Source organism: Cydia splendana, chromosome Z (genome assembly GCF_910591565.1).
Source record: "Cydia splendana chromosome Z, ilCydSple1.2, whole genome shotgun sequence".
NCBI classification, from domain to species: Eukaryota; Metazoa; Arthropoda; class Insecta; order Lepidoptera; family Tortricidae; genus Cydia; species Cydia splendana.
Window position 1 is genome coordinate 8,933,046 of NC_085987.1, and position 20,186 is coordinate 8,953,231.

Below are 20,186 nucleotides of genomic sequence, written 5' to 3' on the forward strand. Positions count from 1 at the left end.
CCATTTACGACCTTGTGCAGAAAACAGAGGTTTAACATTCGTCGCCGATCGCGCAGGCTGTTCATATTATATTTGGCGAGGCGACAGTCGTAAGTATTTCTGTGCGAAAAGCCTGGAGTACCAAAAGCAAGATATCTTGTGAAAGCCCTCTGTATGCTCCCAACTCGTTGCGAATGTATGTGATAAAAAGGACTCCAAACAATTGAGGCTGATTCGAGATGGCTGCGTGCTAGCGTGTTATAAAGGATTATTTTAGTTTTTTGATCCTTAAAACCAGTGGAATTTCTTTTAATAAATCCAAGCATCTGAGCAGCTTTCTTTACTATATAGTCGATATGAGCATTAAATTTAAGTTCACTATCAATTATTACGCCAAGATCGCGGACTTCATTAGCTTCCATTAAAGTAACACCGCCTATCTCGTACCTATATTCAAGCGGTTTTTTTTCCTGCAATATTTAATGAAAAAACACTTTTTTGCGTTGAGACTCATACGATTTTTATTGCACCAAGACACTATATTGTTAAGGTCACTCTGTAGCATTTTTGCGTCGGATTCACATACCACCGAGCTGTACAGCTTAAGTTCATGTGCGTACAAGGAATAGCTGGATTGCTTGATATGATCAGTAATATCATTTATAAATATCAGAAACAGCACTGGGCCCAGATGAGAACCCTGTGGTACTCCCGAACCGGCAAGATAGGTTATTGATTTATAGCCGTGTACAACCACATTTTGCGGTCTATTCATAAGATAAGACTTGAACCATTTTAGCCAATTACCACCCACCCCAAAATTATTAAGCTTTTGTAAGAGAATTGCATGATCGACTTTATCAAAGGCGCTGCTAAAGTCAGTGTATACAATATCGACTTGCAGGCCCTTGTCAACTCGCTGGCATAAGTCAGAAACAAATGGCACCAGATTCGACACTACCCCTAAGCCTAAGTTGCCTCCTAAGTTGGTCGAATTATTTTATTATTATGTCTTTCCCATCACGGAACAATGGTGTTCCGGACCTTTGGGAGGCGTGCGCGGAGCCGAAGCCAACACGTAGAGGCCCTTTTGACACTTTAATGAAATGTAAGGGGTACACCGAGCGGAGGCTGCCCTTGCCCGTGTCATGGGACGCACGCAGAGGCAGCACCCGCCAGGGTGTAAGGACTATTGAGAGTTGATGGAATCTAAAATGAACTAGGTTATTGGGTGAAAGCGATGGACTAAGAACTGAGCTATGGGGTAAAAAACCGGACGCCTGCCTAATAAAACGGTATGCAATTTTATTTCCGGCAGACGGTGACTCGCCCTCACAAGATGGGCCCCCTCAAAAAGCGACATCTAGGATGGCTCAAGGGCAACACCGGTGTGAGCGGCTCAGGGGTGTCGAGAGGTGTGCGCCGCTTTCTACCCAGTGGCTGTTAACAGCCACTGTGCCAACTCGCGTCTTATGCATATTTCACTTCCACCCCTGGAGCTTATAGCTCTAACGACTCCACTCTGGCCGGCCGGCTAAGGCAAGCCAGAGGCAGAGAATCCTGTCCCACCCACCCTCCTTGCGGGTAACAGAACTCTCCAGGAGCACTCGGGTACGTGAGGTCGCTAATCCCCAACAGCTCGCCACAAGCTGCCCTGCGTTGACTGATTGCACTGGTAAAACCAGCGGGCGATGGGGTCGTCACATCCCTACGCCTTATTATTATTATTATTACTACTGAGCGACCAGGTCTGAAGCCATGTTGATGGTCTGAAATGCAATTGTCTACTAGCCCTGAAAGTATTGGTTGTATAAGAGACTCAAATAGCTTGGAAAAGCACGATAAAATTGAAATTGGGCGATAGTTCTGCACCGCGGTTTCATCTCCTTTCTTAAAAACTGGGACGATTCGAGCCTCCTTCCATGCAAGAGGGAAACATCCGTCAGAAAGTGACCTATTAAATATAATAGAAAGAGGCATAGACAGAGCTGAACCACAACGTTTCACAAATACGGGAGGGATGCCATCTGGGCCAGCACTTTTAGAACCGTCCATTATTTTGATTGCCCGCAATATCTCAGTTTCAGATAGATTGATTTTACTAATGTAGGCATCAGATCTATGCAGACGACTAACTCAGATCTACGAAGACTTGCAGCTTAAAAGTAGCATGCAAATTATATATATACCTAAGCAGATACTTATTTCATGACAATCATGAGTCATGATTCATGACCTCAAAACCGAATGAGTTCGCCTTGGCATGCAGGTAATGAATATACTCGTAAAAGTAATCTACTCGTTGTACCTAAACTGTAAAGAGGTCATCAAGATGCACACATTGCAGACCCATCTCAAAGTCCAAGAAACCATTTAAACACCGGTGACATCTAACCAAGCGTTGTATAAGCAAACGGAAACTTTCGCAAAATCACATCACAGTGTTGCGAGAAGTTGAAAAATAAACTTTATTTAAATAATGCTAAAGTTGAATTCATTAAACGCGGACAAGCTTGCCAAAGATAACTCTGCTACAATGACGGCGACAATCACAAACAGCATTAGACAAAAATGTAACGCGATCCGGTTGAAACTGGTAAGGCAGATAAATGCGACTCGCACTTACCACACGCGCTGAGGCAATTAGGGGTCTACCTAATTTACTTAATCTACAATATATTTCGGGCTCATTAGTAAATCTAGAAAGAACTGCCGACACGTTCTACATGTTGTTTACTTATTATTAACCTGATTTAGCCTCATTTTTATATCGTAGATATAAAATTACCTTTCATTTGCCAACCGATTTTTAATATTCGTACTAAATTAGTACAAATTACAAAAGTGGGATGATTGGGTAGTAAATTGCCTAATTGCCCTGTCATCTTAGTAATGGGATATAAAAAGACAGTTTAGTAAATAGAATTTTGCGTATAATTAATATAGCAAAAGCTCCAAACGCGTTAAAATCAGTGCACGTTTGAATTGGCCTGACAGTCACCTAAGACTAGGGTTGCCATACGTCACGATTTCTGATTCCTTGTCAGGACTGCGGGGGGACTTGACGAGTGTCAGGGTTTTTCAGAAAACTCTATCAACGACTAGAACCTAGCTAAAAGTTTGGGGGTGGGAGGAGAGGGAAGGCTACGCGAGTTATCAAAGGCGCGTCAAGAGGCTAGTGGGGCACAAAAGGCTCCAGAAAATAAGGGATGTAAAATGAAAGATATTGAAAATTAAAGAGAAAGAATTGTAATTTTTTTTATCATATACTTCATTATTTGTGTGTAACATGTTTTATTTTTGACGTGTTTTTATAAACATTAAAAGTAATTGAATCTTGAATAAAAATGGAAATTAAATAAAATAAATAAATAAATATTATAGGACAAATAAATATTGTAGGATTTAGTTTGGAAAAATGGCCGTATAGAAAATGTGTGTATTTGTAGGATTATATCGAATTTTTCTCAGGATTTTCTGTTTTTTCTTTTGACAACCTTATTACTTGAATCTGGTGTAATCCGGCACCTGATAATATTTTCAGTTATTTACTTAAAAAATAAATTACATAATAACACGTCGGTTTTGGCTGTCTGTCACGCCCCGAAACTTTCACATGTCATTGTACTATCGAAAGGGCATTGAGATAAAAGTTATCAGTCTAGACTTTTATTTATCGTATCAGTTCAATCTTCGAAGGCTTAATAAATGATTCGCAATAAACCACTTATGTTCGAGGGCGCAACTAAATATAACACTTTATGGTGAGCTTTTCAAAGTGTGATTGATGCTCTTGTATCACTACCTACCTACAGTTCGAACACGAGGTCTTTGGAAATAAACCCTTACTGGCCCTCCGCGCTGTTCACCTAAACACAGTGCACATGGTTATGATCTTATGATATATATTACGTTAAAATAGTTTTACTTCATTAGGAACTGTTCCAACCAGTGTCGCCAAACTCACACATTCCAACCAGTCGATATGAAATGACAGCTTTTTAGTATGAAGACCAGTGTCGCCTAACTCACACATTCATAAGTAGTTAAGTTACAACACGGCATACAATTACAGAATGCCTTTGATTGGTAGTAACCTTCCATACCAATAGGGTACTGTTACCGGTTGAAATTTCTAGAATTAACTGTAGGTAACATATGCCACGGTCTAAAATATCAAGTCAATGTTATTAGGGTTCCGTACCCAAAGGGTAAAACGGGACCCTATTACTAAGACTCCGCTGTCCGTCCGTCCGTCCGTCCGTCCGTCTGTCACCAGGCTGTATCTCACGAACCGTTATAGCTAGACAGTTGAAATTTTCACAGATGATGTATTTCTGTTGCCGCTATAACAACAAATACTAAAAACAGAATAAAATAAAGATTTAAGTGGGACTCCCATACAACAATAGTATTTTATACAATCGTGATATAATAGAGAGTTTTTCAGTCGAGTACCGCGTTTAGGCAACGAAGCTTGCTGAGTTGCCTAAGTAAGGTACGAGATTGAAAAGCTTGATTATATCGCTATTGTATACAATACTTTTTCTACTAGTCAACAAAAATAATACTTTAAACTAGTAGAATCATACAAACAAATCAAACCAAAAGTATACAGCTAAGATTCGCGAACAGCCGCGATACCTTCATACTGGTACGCGACCCGGCCGCCGCGCCCCGCGCCCTACGGCAGGCTGGTCAACGACACCTTCTCGTAACTCATGGGGCTCTGGTACTTGCTCCGCGCTAAATTCAATTTTTAGACAGTTGTTTTCTCGATTTTGGCCACCGTAGCCTATGGAGACTAACAAGCAACACTAAGTGGTTTTCGTAGTCTATGGGTGTTGCTATATTAAGGGTGTCACATGTGCGTTTCTGACTTATGAACCAATTGTTTCTACTATACAACCTAAAATAATTAATTTGAGCTATGGTTTTGTTTCGTCCTCTTGATCGCGGCGAGCTGTGATTGGTCAATTTCATTATAGTTGACTAAACTGTATCGATATGAATATTATAGTTGAGTTGGGAGCCCATACATTAAAAATACCCAATTGCAGTTTGGTATAAGAAATCTTAATTCAAGAATTACAGTCGACTAGTAGAAAAACGTAATTTTTGACCGAAGTTAAGCAACGTCGGGCGGGGTCAGTACTTGATGGGTTTGCATTATGGTACGGAACCCTTCGTGCGCGAGTCCGACGCGCACTTACCCGGTTTTTTTGTGCATTATGATACGGAACACTTCGTGCGCGAGTCCGACTCGCACTTGCCCGGTTTTTTTATCATATATCGTACTGCTACTCCAAGTTAAAACGCAGTAACTCTGTATGCAATATACATTAGTTACTACATTTTTCTTTTGATTGACAGAACAAGATACGAGCTTTTAAAAAAGTAGTCACGGTATGCATTTAATTATCTCACAAAAGCTCGCCTAACACCAATCTAATACAGCTACATAACACTGAATGGCGCTGTAAATAATTATTGAAAAAATATTAAAATCTCTTATCATACTCGAGTCAAGGGCTAAATTTGCCGTAGCATTTGAGTAGGTACCTAGCGAAAGTTATTAGACATTCAGGATAACACAAGACTGAACTCTAAGTTCTAATTTAAACATGAAATCTAAATTTATTAATATTCATACGTAAATAACGCCAAACAGTTTTTTTGTTTATCAGATTATATGTATTATAAAATATTACTTTCTGCTTAACATTGCACAATACGACATTTTTTTGTTACACGAGCATAGATATCACATGAAGGTCATTCGAGTATGTAGTTTACAAAACGACTGATCATAGTCTGTACACTGCGGTATGTGTGCATAAAGTGATTCGGCCACCGATATACGGGAACGCTTACTTGTCTAGTTCATCTTACTTCATGGTAACTATCACGGTAATCGAAGACTATATTAACACAACGCACATCCTTCCGATTTCCTAGTGCCCGAATACACGAACTAATGAAGTGTAAAATTTGATACGAGGGATAATTATTTTTTTCAATATTAATGCCTTTGTTACAATTAAGAATATCTAAACCCAATAAATTTCTCATCGTCTCGTCTCTTGTCGAGGCGAAACATTGACATTAAACGATATCATAGGCACTCGTAATGCATCTCTATCAGCAGGGTGATTCTCTTGAAAGCTTTCCACAGCTGCTTTCAAGTAAACACAACGTTACAACTTCTTTCAAGTGACATCCTGCAAAAAGAGACGGCGATTCCAACTATTCCAAGTGTCGTTATCAATATTATATTTTGTTAACTTCCATAGTACCTATACATACATACAATACATGTGTGCATAGTTCTTGTATAATTAGTATGGTACTTAGAATGTAGGGGGGCCTCGTTCTCTATCTGAAAACCATTGCTTGGTTGCCTGGCCCTTAGGCCCGGGCCTTGTGGGCTTAGATGGAAATCCGGCCCTAAATATAGAGATTTAAGAAAGGTAAACTATTTAGTTATATACTGTCGGGTATACATTCGACTTTCGTTGGTGCTTGGACCAGCAAATTTTGACAAAAGTATGCGTTAGAGACGAGCCGAATGATCCGTGACATTTCAGGTGTCGAACATCAATTATGGTTGACAGTGGGACTTCTGACTAATATGATTAAATTATTTTGTGTTGGCGCAGGGCCGGCTGAACGAGTTGCTGAGCGCTGTGCGACTGCAGCGGAGCGCCATCGGCGGCGGGTCCCATGAGCGGTACCAACTAGATCCAGGTAACTTATCTTTGCGGGTCGATGCAAGAATTCGCACTGGCTTGGCTGTCGAGGTTTTGTGTGTTTCACGAAAAACAAGTTACAGCACACACACACACACTACGTATTTATTGTTGTGTGCTTGCTTTCATTTCAGAAGCTAACAAATATAAATTAGACTTAATGGAACAAGTTTGCATTTTTAAAATATAATGAAATTCACCGTAGTATAACTAAACTCTGTTCTCCAACTAATAGCTGGACGTGTTTAATTATTAAGAGAGAAAAGTGGCAACATTGTATATATTTTAAAAATTCAATGTGTATTTTACGGTACATATTTTCTTATTAGCAAAGACATAACACCGTGAGTCTCGTAACAAATTAAAAACAATGTTTTTTTAAAATTAAAAGAAAAAGTAAAAAAAAGATATAGGGTTAGCCTTACTGTGAAGAGATACATCGGTATGGTTTCTTTAACCATTTTATTAAATGTACCGCATTTCACATTTTGTTTATTTCTTATATTAAAGGTAAATCATATCTTATATTAAAGTAATATCTTATATTAAGTCTTATCTTATATTAAGGTAAGGCATAGAATTTGATTAACCTTTTAGACTTCATTGTCATACCTATGTACATACATGAATTGGTCAGAGCAAACACCTACGTCGTATTACAATTAATTTTTAAAGGTCTGCAGGAAATGGGAATTATACTAAAGAATAATAAGTATAGCAGTATTTCGACAAAACAAAAGTTAGACATTCTGTGATTGGAGCATTCTTACACGCTAGAATTATGATAGAGTCTGTTTGGAAAGAGAAGAGTCGTGGAATGTATTGGGCCCAATACATTCCACGACTCTTCTCTTTCCAAACAGACTCTAAGAGGGTTAAACGAAGTTAAGGTGTCATAATGACACCAGAGTTAAAAAGTTGCTTAATAGATGACGATATTGCATGAGGATTAAAAATAGAATTTGTACCATACGTATCTTGCAGACGTGGCCCGTATACCTATAATTTAAAGGGCAAATCAGAATGACATCATCATGTTCATATGATCGATCTAATATCTAATCTTATCTTTTCAAACATATCCTATTTTACAGCTGTGTGTACACGAAAGCAACAATACGTGTAGTTTTTGAAGGAAAATCCGGGAAGCCTGTTTTTACTTTAACACATTCAGGGCCAAGAACCCGACTGTCGGGTACACTGTTCGTAGCGACTACGCGCTACATACGGCAAAACCGTGACTACGCGCTACGAGCGTAACCCGTAGCACTTAGTGGCAATGAATGTGTTAAGGAAAGAATCAATGGAGCTGTACTCCTGTCTATTCTTCCTGCCTGTTATCTTTGATTCTGATAATTTCTAGCAAAGTTCATGAAAGACTTTTTAAATTGCATATTCGACTTGGCCATACTTGGTACTTAGGGTTGAGCGAATCACCTCGTCTGAGTAGGCCTGTGTATTTGTACTTATTTTTTTTATCCCCACGCCTAGGCATAATGGATGAGCGTCTGTAACAATGCAATTCTGTCTCCGCGTACTAACAGCATCATAGGTATCTTTGGAAATTGCTATACCTAAGAATTACGAATGAAGCTATATAAGCGACTGTAGGTAGACAAACATGTCTTTGCGTGTAAATGAACCACAACTTGCGCTATTATCTCTCTCTCTCTTACCCACCAGGTGCACAAGAAGACTTGAAACAATTCCTGACGCTACAGCAGCGCGGTATGGCTCACCTCCTAGACACGGCACGGAAGGACTTGGACGCGCTAAACACGATCGCGGAAGGCATGTCCCGCCTAGTACGGGCCTAGCGAATCACCTCATGGCTATGACTGCTAATTTGACCCATGTTGAATGATTGCCACACGCCATTAGAGAATCAAGATCAAATTAGACTGAGCTACGAAGAATGAAGAGTGTAAAACAGTAACTGATCGGTGTCATTGTATTGTATTATGTGAATTACACTTTTGAAATACAAAGTTTTTATTAAAAATAATTCGATTTATTGTTTGAAATCCCTTACAAAAGAAATCCCTTAATCTAAGGGTACGTTCGCAATAAGCTTATTTTTAGAGGTTTCGGAATTCTCAACATCGGATTGCATCCAAATACGTAAGACGGGTAAATAAGGATGAACAGTTAGGTATAAATATATCTGAACATGGACTTTAAGGTTTTTGATAATAGAGTCTTTGTTCAGACATGCGTATACCTTGGCCGCTAGGCCGCTTCTCTGTTATCAACTGTAAACCGATTATTGTAACCTTAATGTGAACATCTCTTTATTGGTACCTACACCTAAGTAACTCGTGTCCGACATAAAATAGTAGAAAATAGATGAGGGCGCCACGCCACTTTCTACGTAAACGTCACATTTTTGACGTAAAATGCGTTAACAGCTATTTGAAAACGCGTTCAATTGTTTATCGTATTTCCGCGCAACAAATTCCAAATTCAAACTGATTTTTCAAGGGTTAGTACGGCTGTTATGTGTGAACATCCATTAGCACAAGAATGTTCAACATTATCACAGGTCGATTGTATGTCCTAAAATTATGTTTTTATTTTGACCATGTATTACAGTCCATTATTAATGTAAGTTGCTAAATAAAAAGATGATGATTAAAAAGATTATTTTTAATGTAATATATTTAGTGTGTATAAACAAAGCATATGCATCTCACGTGAAAACTCACCTCGTCATGTAAAATATTTGCTTAGTGATAAAGATATGCTGAATACGATGAATATCAGCAACAGAGTGTAAATGTTTGATCTGTCTCGCGCAAGTACCGGGAACGGCTATCTTTTTACTAATTAAGGAAAAAATAAGAATATCACATTACTATATAAAAATAATTTATTTAATACTGACAATACTATCTTTTGTTGCTTAAATCTAACGGCAATTCTAGGCGAGGGGTTTTTTTGTCAAAGGGGTTGCTCTCCCGTTTGGTGCATTTTAAATTTAACGGCATATCCGACACTGGCTTCACTTCCGCTGTCTCCATTACTTCTGGAAATGCTTCGATCCGGGGTTCCTCGTACGTGTATATTTTATCCCCGATTGCAGGCCTTAGTACTGGACAGCTGATGCCGTTGCAGTAATAGCTCCTGTAGGCGTGCTCATACATCTGCGTGTACTCTACATACGACATTTCGTTAATAGGCAATCTCAACGGGTACATAGTTTCCAGTGGTCTTGTGTAGATTGGCTCCAAAATGGGCGGGTACGGCGCTGTCGGTATCGTATCGCTCATGGGTAGTATGGGATTGTAAGGTGGTATCGTAGGTGAAGTATTTCTTGGTGGAGAATACTGGATACGCATTGGTGACTGGGACTGTGCGTTGTTGTAAGAGAAGCTGTTTTCCTTTGCCGGCGAGCTGGCTTCGGGGCTGTGAGTTTCTGGCGTGTGTTTGGACGTGAAGTGTTTGTAGGTTTTGACGTGTTTCCTCAGGCTGGAGGGGTCCGTGTACCTCTTGTTGCAGCCGGGGACCTTGCAGCTGTATGGCTTGTCTACCGTGTGGGTCCGCGTGTGTTTGAAGCGGTCGCTTGAGTTTGAATACGCCTTGCCGCAACCCTGTTGGCAAAAAAAAATAGCTTCAATATTTCTGGCCCGTAAGACAGACTTGTATATTTTTTGAAATAGTCACTCTGAGGTGAGGGAAGATAAAAGGCCCAGGTACAATCGCCTGCGCATGCGGTGTTCCACTTTTGAACCTTAATATACTGGAATAGAGTCTAAAAGTGGTTCACCGTGAACGCAGGCGACTGTACATGTGAAGTAAATAAAACCTTGTTCAATGATAACAAGTACAAATGGAATAATTACCTCATATGGGCAGACGTAGGGCTTTTCTCCCGAGTGTGATCTTAGATGGATCTTAAGGTTCTCTGCCCTGGAGAAACTCTTGCTGCACTGGTTGCATGTGTGCGGTCGCTCGTTTGTGTGCGTCCTTATATGCACGAGCATCTTGTACCTGTTGACAAACAAACCCTAGTTCAGTGTTTACGTTCCTTGAGATGTACTTTTTTATAGCTAACTGGCTTCTGCCCGCGACTTCGTCTGCGTGGAATGATGAGTTTTTCTTTTTATATGTAATCTAGTGACATGTACATATGTCATACGATAAATGTTGATGATGATTGATGGGATTTAAACTATCTACTTTTATACCAAAATTTCATCTAAATCGGTTCAGAGGCTTAAGAGGACAGACAGACAGAGTTACTTTCGCATTTATAACATAATAGTATATATCTATATATGTATATGTCTATTTTATGAGATATTGGTAGGGATGTATAGCGGGTGCGGTAATGTCCTTTCCTTACTAGGGAGATAGACATGGTTTTTAAAAATCGCATGGCAGCTGTACAACCTCAAATTAAAAAAAATGTTTTATTAACTGCTCTTAAAACTTTTAAACATCAAGGATTCTTTATTTTGATCTATCAAGCAAGCTTACCGTGTCTTCAGTGTAACAAATGTCAAAACAATCTATGTTTAAACTGAAAATTGAAGGTTAGATATACTTGGTCAAGCAGATCTTGTCAGTAGAAAAAGGCAAATTTGTAAAATGTAGGCGCGAACGGTTATCGTCCCATAGAAAATTTGAATTTCGCGCCTTTTTTTACTGACAAGATTTGCTTGACCAGCATATATGTAACTTATTTACTGCGTAGCTGCGATCGTAGCGCTACGCCGTAGCCCGTAGCCGGTTGAAGTTCCCGTAGAAAAACTCATTAGTACCGAGTATCTACTTTCTAAATACATAGATACTAACCGCGCATTAAATCCTCTCTGAGGTCTGGTGCAGTCGCGCCAGCCGCAATAAAAGAGGCCATCCCTGTGCGCGAGTGCGTGTGCGCGCGCGACGTGCGCGGACAACCGCGCGACGCTGCTGAAGTGCGCGCCGCAGCCGCGCCAGCCGCACGCAACCTCGAGTGGCTCGCGCTCTGGCGACGACCCTCCTGACGACGACTCCTCGTCAATCTGTATAAACAAAACACCATCGGTACATTATTAATTGAGATTGCTAAAGGACATATTCGGCAGGGATGGCGTGCGAGAAACGTCCTATAGTCATAAGTAAAACACAAAGTATCTAAAAATAAACGATTTGGAATGGTGATTTCTGACTCCGGAACAGATACTTCGGATTCAACAAACGATAAGAGAAATTCCAACTAATATTAGGTATATCTGAGAGAAAAATGGATTCTTTTATAAATTTATAATTCATAAATAATCTGGTATCAAAAAATACCTGTGTTTGTACTGCAGGTAACATCACTGGTCTAGCAATGTAGGGCGCGAAACGGTCCGCGGGCATCCACCGTTGCACCCTGCACCCCTCCCCGGCCACCTCCGGTCTCCATTGCGGAAAAACTAACATTATGGATCACTATCGCTTTGATATTAGAACGTGGTCACTGTTCGGCATACACCGACACAATGATGGCTAGCGCGCGCGGCGCTTACTTATAAAACATCTCCGAGTGACAACGTGCTGATAAGCGGACGTATCCCCCGCGAATATTCTCCACGTTCCCCTTGGGTAAACTGGTTAAAACTATACCGATCTGTATGGCGAGCGGTTAATGAGCTTGTTTTGTTATTGCTGGTGTTTCGATTATCATTTGCGGTTTGTAATAGGGGCTATATTTGCACAGCAGAGTTGTAAAGGACGGTTAGCGAGCGCCCCGTGGTAGTGTGGCCGAGTGTTATCGGCAGCCGCCTGCTGCGGCCGGCGGCCAGTTATTACCAGTCTGATAGGCCGTAGTTCAATAGGTGACTGATACGCAGTCAGTGTGAAGCGATCTCGAGCTGGTTCTGTATGAATCCCTTCATGATTGCATCGCTTTAGTTTAAAGTCCACTCGCACTCGCGGAAGGGCAAATAATTAATAGGTATGACATTAATCAAATTAACTCTAAATATTTTTTTTTTATTAAAATTTAGTAGGTACGGACATCAGACTTAACATTAACTTTTAAACATTTATAACATATATAGGATAATTCCCTAAACATAAGTAAATATAAATAAAACAGTTCTACATGTGAGACATACAGTATTTATTTAGTATATTTAGTTATTTTCAGTAGTATATTTTCCGTCGCGTCGGTAGACATGGGGAAGCTTCTAATCTTCTGACATTAAAACACCTTTGGACTTTGCCACCAACATTATAAAATTATCTGTCGATCTAAAGATTAACAGAAAATAACCATTGTCATGTCATAGGTATACATACCTATAACTGCGTAGGTGAAATAAAAGCTGTTGCACAATGATTTAAGTACTGAAAAAGAAATGAATTAAGTTTTATATTTTTATGATTTTATTATTAGGCCGGGAAAGGCCTTATTGCTGCCATCTGTCATTGCTATTTTGTATTGATTACCTACACCAGCCTACACTCTCCATCACTCACATGATTTCTGCAACTGTAGTTGCAAACTGTCACCCTTATTTTATAATAATAGAGGTCACTGAAAAATATCAATCATGTGAGTGGTTAGAAAATTGTCTGTACCTAAACACAGCGGTAAGCTCTGTCCAAATAAAAACACTAAAATGAAATGAGACTCGGATAAAGTATGTCAACATTGGTTTTATTGTTCAAGCTTTTTTCTCGGCTATTAGTACCTAGCTCTAAATCATAGTACCTATTTAATAAATACGGGAAATTAGGCTTTTATTTATGTATTACTTTACCTACCTTATGTAGGTAGGTACCTGTAGAGTGGAGGCGCAACGAACACATCAGTTGAGTAAGCCGGAGCTTGGTTGGCTAGTTTTGTTCGAGACTAAGGATAATGGCTCCTCTTCACGTTGGGCCAACCCCAACGCCAACGAGGGACGCATTTATGCGTTAGAGGGAGCAAGTGATATTGCTATCTCATTCTACCGCATGGCTGCGTCCCTCGTTGGCGTTGGCGTTGGCCCAACGTGAAGAGGAGCCATAAGGTGTAGAAGATGACCCGAAATAGGCAAATTATCGTTTTATATACTTTCGTATCGGTGGTATATTTATATTTGCTAAGCCAAGCAATTATTACCATGGCGCCATCATGGAATATTGATATATTAGAAAGTGGCCCAGGGTAACATTTTAATTTTCAAACAGTATTTCTGATGTGAAGTCACGCGTGCCATTAAAACGTCCTAAATAGTTTCTGAGAAACTAAAATATAAAGTTTGTTTTGGTCTATGGTTTTTGTTCCAAAGAATTTGTGCGGGATTCTAGATTGTATTGGTTCCTTATATTCGACGACTCTTTCCGCACATACTCTATCTAATGGCATGTTATTTTAAAATCACCTTTTGCGTTAAGCTAATCCTCATTGATTTGATTTAAGGCATGGACCATCCTTGATCACTGTGTACTGGAGCCTTAAGACATTTGGGTCATGGTAGTGAAAACGCCACCGTTGTCCGACTTATTCTGAAACTTGAGGGACATTCTTACCTACTTAGGTACGTCAGCTTCAACCATAGTGCCTCGTGTGCCTATATTCTATTATTTTACTACATATTACTAGGTACCTATTGCTGTCCAAAATATTATCATTCAACCAGTTGTCTACAATATATTGTCTCAATTTATTTTAAAGTAATAATAATACTTCAGCTAGGTATATAAATCGCAGACTGATTGGTCACTGACGTCACAGTCAAACCTGTCTACACTGGTAGGTACTCTAGATAAGGGATTATTTCGTAAGGCCATCGGAAAATTTAGGTAGCCACGTAAGGACCGTCCGGGACGGTTATCTAATCACGTGCAGATCTGCTGGTCCCCGCGTGCAGACAGTCTTCCGAAACCGCGATCCCAACCATATCAGCTTTAATCCATTCGACAATGATAAAGCAATGTTGCTCTGCAAATAGCGAATCCTAGTGCAAATATGGTGTAAAATACTGCGTCATCAGATACTTAGTTGGTGTTTGAACTAGCAAAACCGACAACGTTATCGGTACGGTATCAAGCGAGAGTGTGTGCGTTGCGTATGCGCGAGTGTGTGTACGGCCCCCTGCGGCCAGCGGCGGCGCGCGCGCCGGTTTCAGCCGGATCGCTTATCGCGCCGTCTGCGCCGACGTGAACATAATAAACGTATCGTATGAACAAATCAAGAAAGTATTAAATTGCGACATATTAAGAACATTACATTCAGGTTGACAATATAAACTTGTGTGTTGGAAATAATTTACGGCCAATTATTTATTGCTGGTCAGTCATCGCTTCGGACAACTGTATAGGTAGAGTTAGACCAAGATAAGTCTACAACGATTTTGATAGCACACGCAGTGCAACTACAGTGTTATTTTAAACGACAAACTTATAGGTAATTGTGACGTATAAATAACACTTGCACTGCGTATGCCTATATACTTAAGTACTTTACTCTTTGGTCTAACTCTACCACTAATGTACGAAATTTTGCCTATACCTATAGGCAAAATTTCGTACGGCTATAGGCTACAGAACACACACATAACATAACATAGGTATGTAAAAGTATCTATTCATTATGTTCTGTTTATTTTGTGCGGGAACATCCCTACAATATATACAATATATAGAACATAATGAATAGATACTTTTACATAGGTATGTAAAAGTATCTATTCATTATGTTCTGTTTAGAAATTAATAAAATATCATTGGTATGATTTGACGGTTGGTTGTGTCATCTATCGATTTAATCGGCTTATATCGACAAACGAAGGTATAACGAAAAAATAAGTGATAGAGATTAGAGATGCAACGGATAGTTGTTTGGCCGGATACCGGATGCCGGATATTCGGCTTGACCTTCGGCCGAATATCCGGTATCCCACCGCCGAATATTCGGCCAGCGGAACTATACCTACATTTCGGTTTTTCAGGTGCGCATTCTGCAGGTTTGACCTGTTTCCTAGAGAACGTTCGCGCGGACACATTTCTAGGTTCGAAATGAGTGCGCGTACAAGTCCACTGGAATGTTTAAATTGTTTTAAAATAATAAACAAGTACGATTATGATCAAGACTGTTTCTTAAATTCAATTAGTATACTCCTAAATCAAGCAATGTTACTATCCAGTAAAATTAAAATCATGGCCGGATAGGCCGGATACCGGATAGTAACCGAATATCCGGTGCATCTCTAATAGAGATATTTTAATTTATTTAAGTGGCATAGATAATACAAGGTCAATATCATAGGCATTTCGAACGACCCATTTCTTTGAATACTTTTTAACTAAGTGCCTTTACATATGATGATAATTTTAGTTGTTTCATTCTAGTCAGGGACCTCTATTTACCTGATAGCCAAAAATATCATCAAATGTCGAAACTAAAAATAGAAAAACTATTTATCGTACCTACTGTGATAAGCATTTCATGGATATGTTATTTTCTTGATTACGTTCAATAATTAAACAAGTAGACATACTCAAGGTGCTTAAGTATGTACATATTTATGAATCCTGAGCATTTTATTTTTGTGTGGACCAACTATTTCTTGTTTATATTCTGTCCCGTCAGCCATAGAGGTCCCTCAGTTTGTTAGAAGAAATCGTATACCTACAACCTTTGACTAACACGCTTTGTATCTATTACATATTGTAGGGCCATCAGACCGTTATGGAAAGGACTTATAACTGTCACAAAAGCCTATTTAGTGAATTTAAATGCCTATTAAAATCAGGCTTTAACGAGTGTTAAGAAAAAGTTGATTCACCCTTCTATGAGCTTATGATTTAAATTAAATCATTTAATTGTATTTAACTACAGTGGGCAAAGCTAGAACGTTGGTATAAGTACTTAAATTTTATTTCATAAAGTTCTACCGCAACTGCTGCAAGCTGCAATGTACTAACTTCTTAAGTTAGACTGTTTGCTATGTCGAGGAAAAAAACATTGAGCACTGAGCAGTGCCATGCCCTAAACCTATTACAAATGTAATCCTGTGTCTACTTTATGTACGTAATGGCTTTGGGATAGTGGTTTAGTCGGATGCCAAATATCCGGCCGTCAGGTTCCCGTATAGGTATATCCGGTATCTGGCCACCGAATATCCGGCCAAATGTTCAGCCTCAAATTGTGCAGGTAGGTATTATAGTTCGTTTTTTTCTAGCATTAGAAAGAACTCCACAGAAGCAAGCGTGCAGTTTTTATCAGGCTCTTTAATTGTTAATAATTATTGAATTATCTAATGTAGCATGGTCAATACATATAATTTACTTCAAATTATAGACCAGCGGTGGAACAAAAATGGGTTTTGATAACATTAAAGTTTTTTCTTTTTTGATATGTTATTGCATGCATGTTAAATAACATTTATGTAAAATATTAGAAAATTATAGGTGGAGCGTTCGGCCATATTTAAATATTTCAATTTTGCTAAATAACTATGTAAATATAAAATTAAAGTTACAAAAAACTGTAACATGTTCAATAACACTTTAATTTATTCACAATATTCGGTTTTTAGAAATCTGGAACAGCTGCTTTCTGGTGAACGTAAAAACACGAATTACTTTGTCAATAAAGAATTAAAGTAGCTGATATTGTAAAATTACGATATTATCTATCAACTTAGTATACTTGTAAAAAGTTAGAAATGTAGACAATGTGCTTGTCTAGATATTGATTTCTGGTTAAGCAGTATAGCCAATATTGAATTAAAGTTTGTAGAGTTAATATTACACGGTCATAATAAAGATCTTAGTTCCCACACAAAATATTAGAAATATAAAATCACGGCGACACTAAATACTGATACGTAAGTATGCATTCCGCGCTTATAACTACCGGTCGACGACCGGTCTGGCCTAGTGGGTAGTGACCCTGCCTGCGAAGCCGATGGTCCTGGGTTCGAATCCCAGTAAGGGCATTTATTTGTGTGATGAACACTAATATTTGTTCCTGAGTCATGGGTGTTTTCTATGTATATAAGTATGTATTTATCTATATAAGTATGTATATCGTCACCTAGCACCCATAGTACAAGCTTTGCTTAGTTTGGGGCTAGGTTGATCTGTGTAAGATGTTCCCAATATTTATGTTCCCAATATTTATATTGAGTTACATTTCAAACGCGCGGCGTTTTCGCGCGCCGCGCTGTGCGCCGTGGCAGGAGGCAGCGATCGACGGTGGCGGGCTAGCGATTAGCGCGGTGCCCGTAAAAAATACGCAAAACGTTTATAAAATTATTATCAATGGTAAATAGTTATATTGTTAATAGTAGGTACACTAATGGAAACTTACCTACACTTATTTATTTCTATATGTACTAGGGATTGCCCGCGGTTTGGTTTACGTAGAATTCGTTATCGTGTTAAGTATAGAAATAATAGATACATTTGAAAATTATTTTAGGTGCATTGTCATACAGATAACCATCCTTGTTAACGTATTCTTCAAATTCAATAGAAAGGTGTCATTTCAATATAAGTTTGCGTAATTTGGCGCTTTTAGGTTATAAATGACTAGCGACATTTTTTGTTTAAGAGCGATATCCGATATATATATCTCCGATAATATTTACTTTATCATTTAAATCAATTTCAAACTAACGTTATTCAATATTTATCATTTTAAAGTCAATTTTACCAACCAACTGAGCTTTACGAGTATACCTACGGAAACAACTCAAAATTTGCATCAAATTAAATGCCACTCTTCTTATCCGTTTCGAACAATCAAGAGGGCCTTTACGAGCTGATGTAGTGAAAATTTTATTTAACCCTCGTCCCTTGAAACCTTCACTACGCTCGAGGTTCAACTTTACGAACCAACCACTCGCTTGTGGTTCAATTTTAGAATGTTTCGCTTGTTTGGGTATCAATATTAGCACGATTAATCAACCAATTTTCCCCTTGTAAAACAAATAAATAAGGTAGGTGAGGTGCAGGCATATGAGGCCCGGCGGGTAACAAGGCCCAGCATTCAAAAATAGCAGTTGCTCCCTATTATTCTGAATTTGTACTTGTTGCTAAGAAGATCCACTGTCAGTGCAGGTAAAAAGGTCCAGTCCCGGGCCTTATTGAACGTATGAGATGAAATAATAGATTAAAATATTTTTAGATAATTTTGAATATTTTTAATCTCTCATTAATAAGGCCGATTTGAAGAAACTTCTATGAAATTATGACTTATAAATAACACCTTCACTGCGTGGGCTGTCCAAATCGCTGCAGACTTTTCTTGGTCTAACTCTAATAATTTTTCACTTGCTTTATTGACCTAAAGACGTTTTAAAGAATCAAAAAGTCTAATAACATTTAGACACTTATACTTTTTAAAGGCAGTAACTACTTACTTATATAGGTAACTTTTTTTATGAATACATAGGTAGTTATTTACGATAGAAGTGCGAAATATAGAAATTTTGCAACGAATGACGAATTTTAAAACACGGCCAAAGGGAGTGTTTTAATGTGCTTATTATAGCACCGGTGTCGTAATGTAGCACCAGGGCCCTATTTCACCAACATGACAGGTGCGACAATTCGACAAGTCTCATTGTTGCTGACGTCACAGGCATCCATGGGCTACGGTTATAGCTTACCATCGGACGGGCCTTATTCCTGTTTGTCACTATCATTGTATTATTTAAAAAAAAACTTTAGTATATCGGCAAAAAACAGGTATCTTTCTTGTGATGTTTATGATGACAATTGACACAAGATTTCAAAGAACTTTCGGTAATTCTTGACAGTAAATGAGTTCTGTGTCGGAATTTCGTGACAACTGTCGTATTTCTTGTGACAATTGTCCAAGTCCCAGCCCCCCCTTTGCTACAGTCCAACCCGAAAGGCACCTTAGGTCGGCGCTTACGTCATTATTACCGGCGCCCCAATACTAATGCGGTGCTATGCGACGTAAGCGCCGACCGCCATATTCAACGTGGTTTGTCACATAGTACCCTGTAAAGGTATGATTCCAGGGATAAAAAATATGTTATAACGATATCCAGCGTATAATGGAATTCATAAAAGTTTTTCTTTATAATTACTACAAGTAAATTTGTTCATATTTGCATATTATTAAAAAGGTAAATGAAAAGTAATTGAGTAATTTAATTACTAATTAATGTAATCACAATTGCAAATTACACAGAAAAATTAATTACATGTAATTAAATTTTATGTAATTAAATTACAAACATTTTAATTACATGTAATTAAATTAGTAATTAAATTACACGAGTAATTAATTACGCCCAACACTGGTTGGTGGCAAACAACCACACCGCTCGTCTGATGGTAAGCGGTTACCGTAGCCTATAAAGGCCTGTGACGTCAGTAACAGTGATGTCGACAAATGTCGCACCTGTCACGTTGGTGAAATAGGGCCCAGATGTACAGTAAAAATCATGTTAAAAGATAATACTAACTGTTACGAATAAATATTTATACTGTAAAAAATTATCCCACCAAAAACATTTT

At 38.7% G+C, this 20,186-nt stretch overlaps 2 protein-coding genes across 4 annotated transcripts in view; one reads left to right on the forward strand and one right to left on the reverse strand.

Moving 5' to 3' along the window:
- Nucleotides 1-8,658, forward strand: part of LOC134804205 (probable nucleoporin Nup54) — a 42,900-nt gene extending 34,242 nt beyond the window's left edge. For 2 of the 3 annotated variants that reach the window (XM_063777166.1, XM_063777165.1), the window contains exons 11-12: nt 6,639-6,726; nt 8,412-8,657. In XM_063777166.1, the coding sequence (XP_063633236.1) occupies nt 6,639-6,726; nt 8,412-8,545 (222 nt within the window). In that variant the 3' untranslated portion in view covers nt 8,546-8,657. Of the gene's footprint in view, nt 1-6,638; nt 6,727-8,411 lie in introns of all 3 variants that reach the window. The other variant, XM_063777164.1, reaches the window with a different exon arrangement.
- A 921-nt stretch (nt 8,659-9,579) lies between these two features.
- On the reverse strand, nt 9,580-12,530 carry LOC134805301 (zinc finger transcription factor ref-2-like). Its single transcript, XM_063778619.1, has 4 exons — nt 12,009-12,530; nt 11,526-11,734; nt 10,571-10,718; nt 9,580-10,318 (listed from the first exon to the last, which is right to left on the reverse strand). Exons 1-4 carry the CDS (start codon nt 12,135-12,137, stop codon nt 9,617-9,619), a joined length of 1,188 nt encoding a protein of 395 aa, XP_063634689.1. The 5' UTR covers nt 12,138-12,530; the 3' UTR covers nt 9,580-9,616.
- Between the last annotated feature and the right edge of the window lie 7,656 nt (nt 12,531-20,186).

Excerpts from the sequence above, each read along its gene's own strand:
- LOC134805301 (XM_063778619.1), bottom strand. The coding sequence starts at position 12,137 with ATGTTAGTTTTTCCGCAATGGAGACCGGAGGTGGCCGGGGAGGGGTGC. Across the intron at positions 11,735-12,008 it reads TACCTGCAGTACAAACACAG|ATTGACGAGGAGTCGTCGTC; the intron begins GTATTTTTTGAT and ends TTGTTTATACAG. Across the intron at positions 10,719-11,525 it reads CAGAGAGGATTTAATGCGCG|GTACAAGATGCTCGTGCATA; the intron begins GTTAGTATCTAT and ends GTTTGTCAACAG.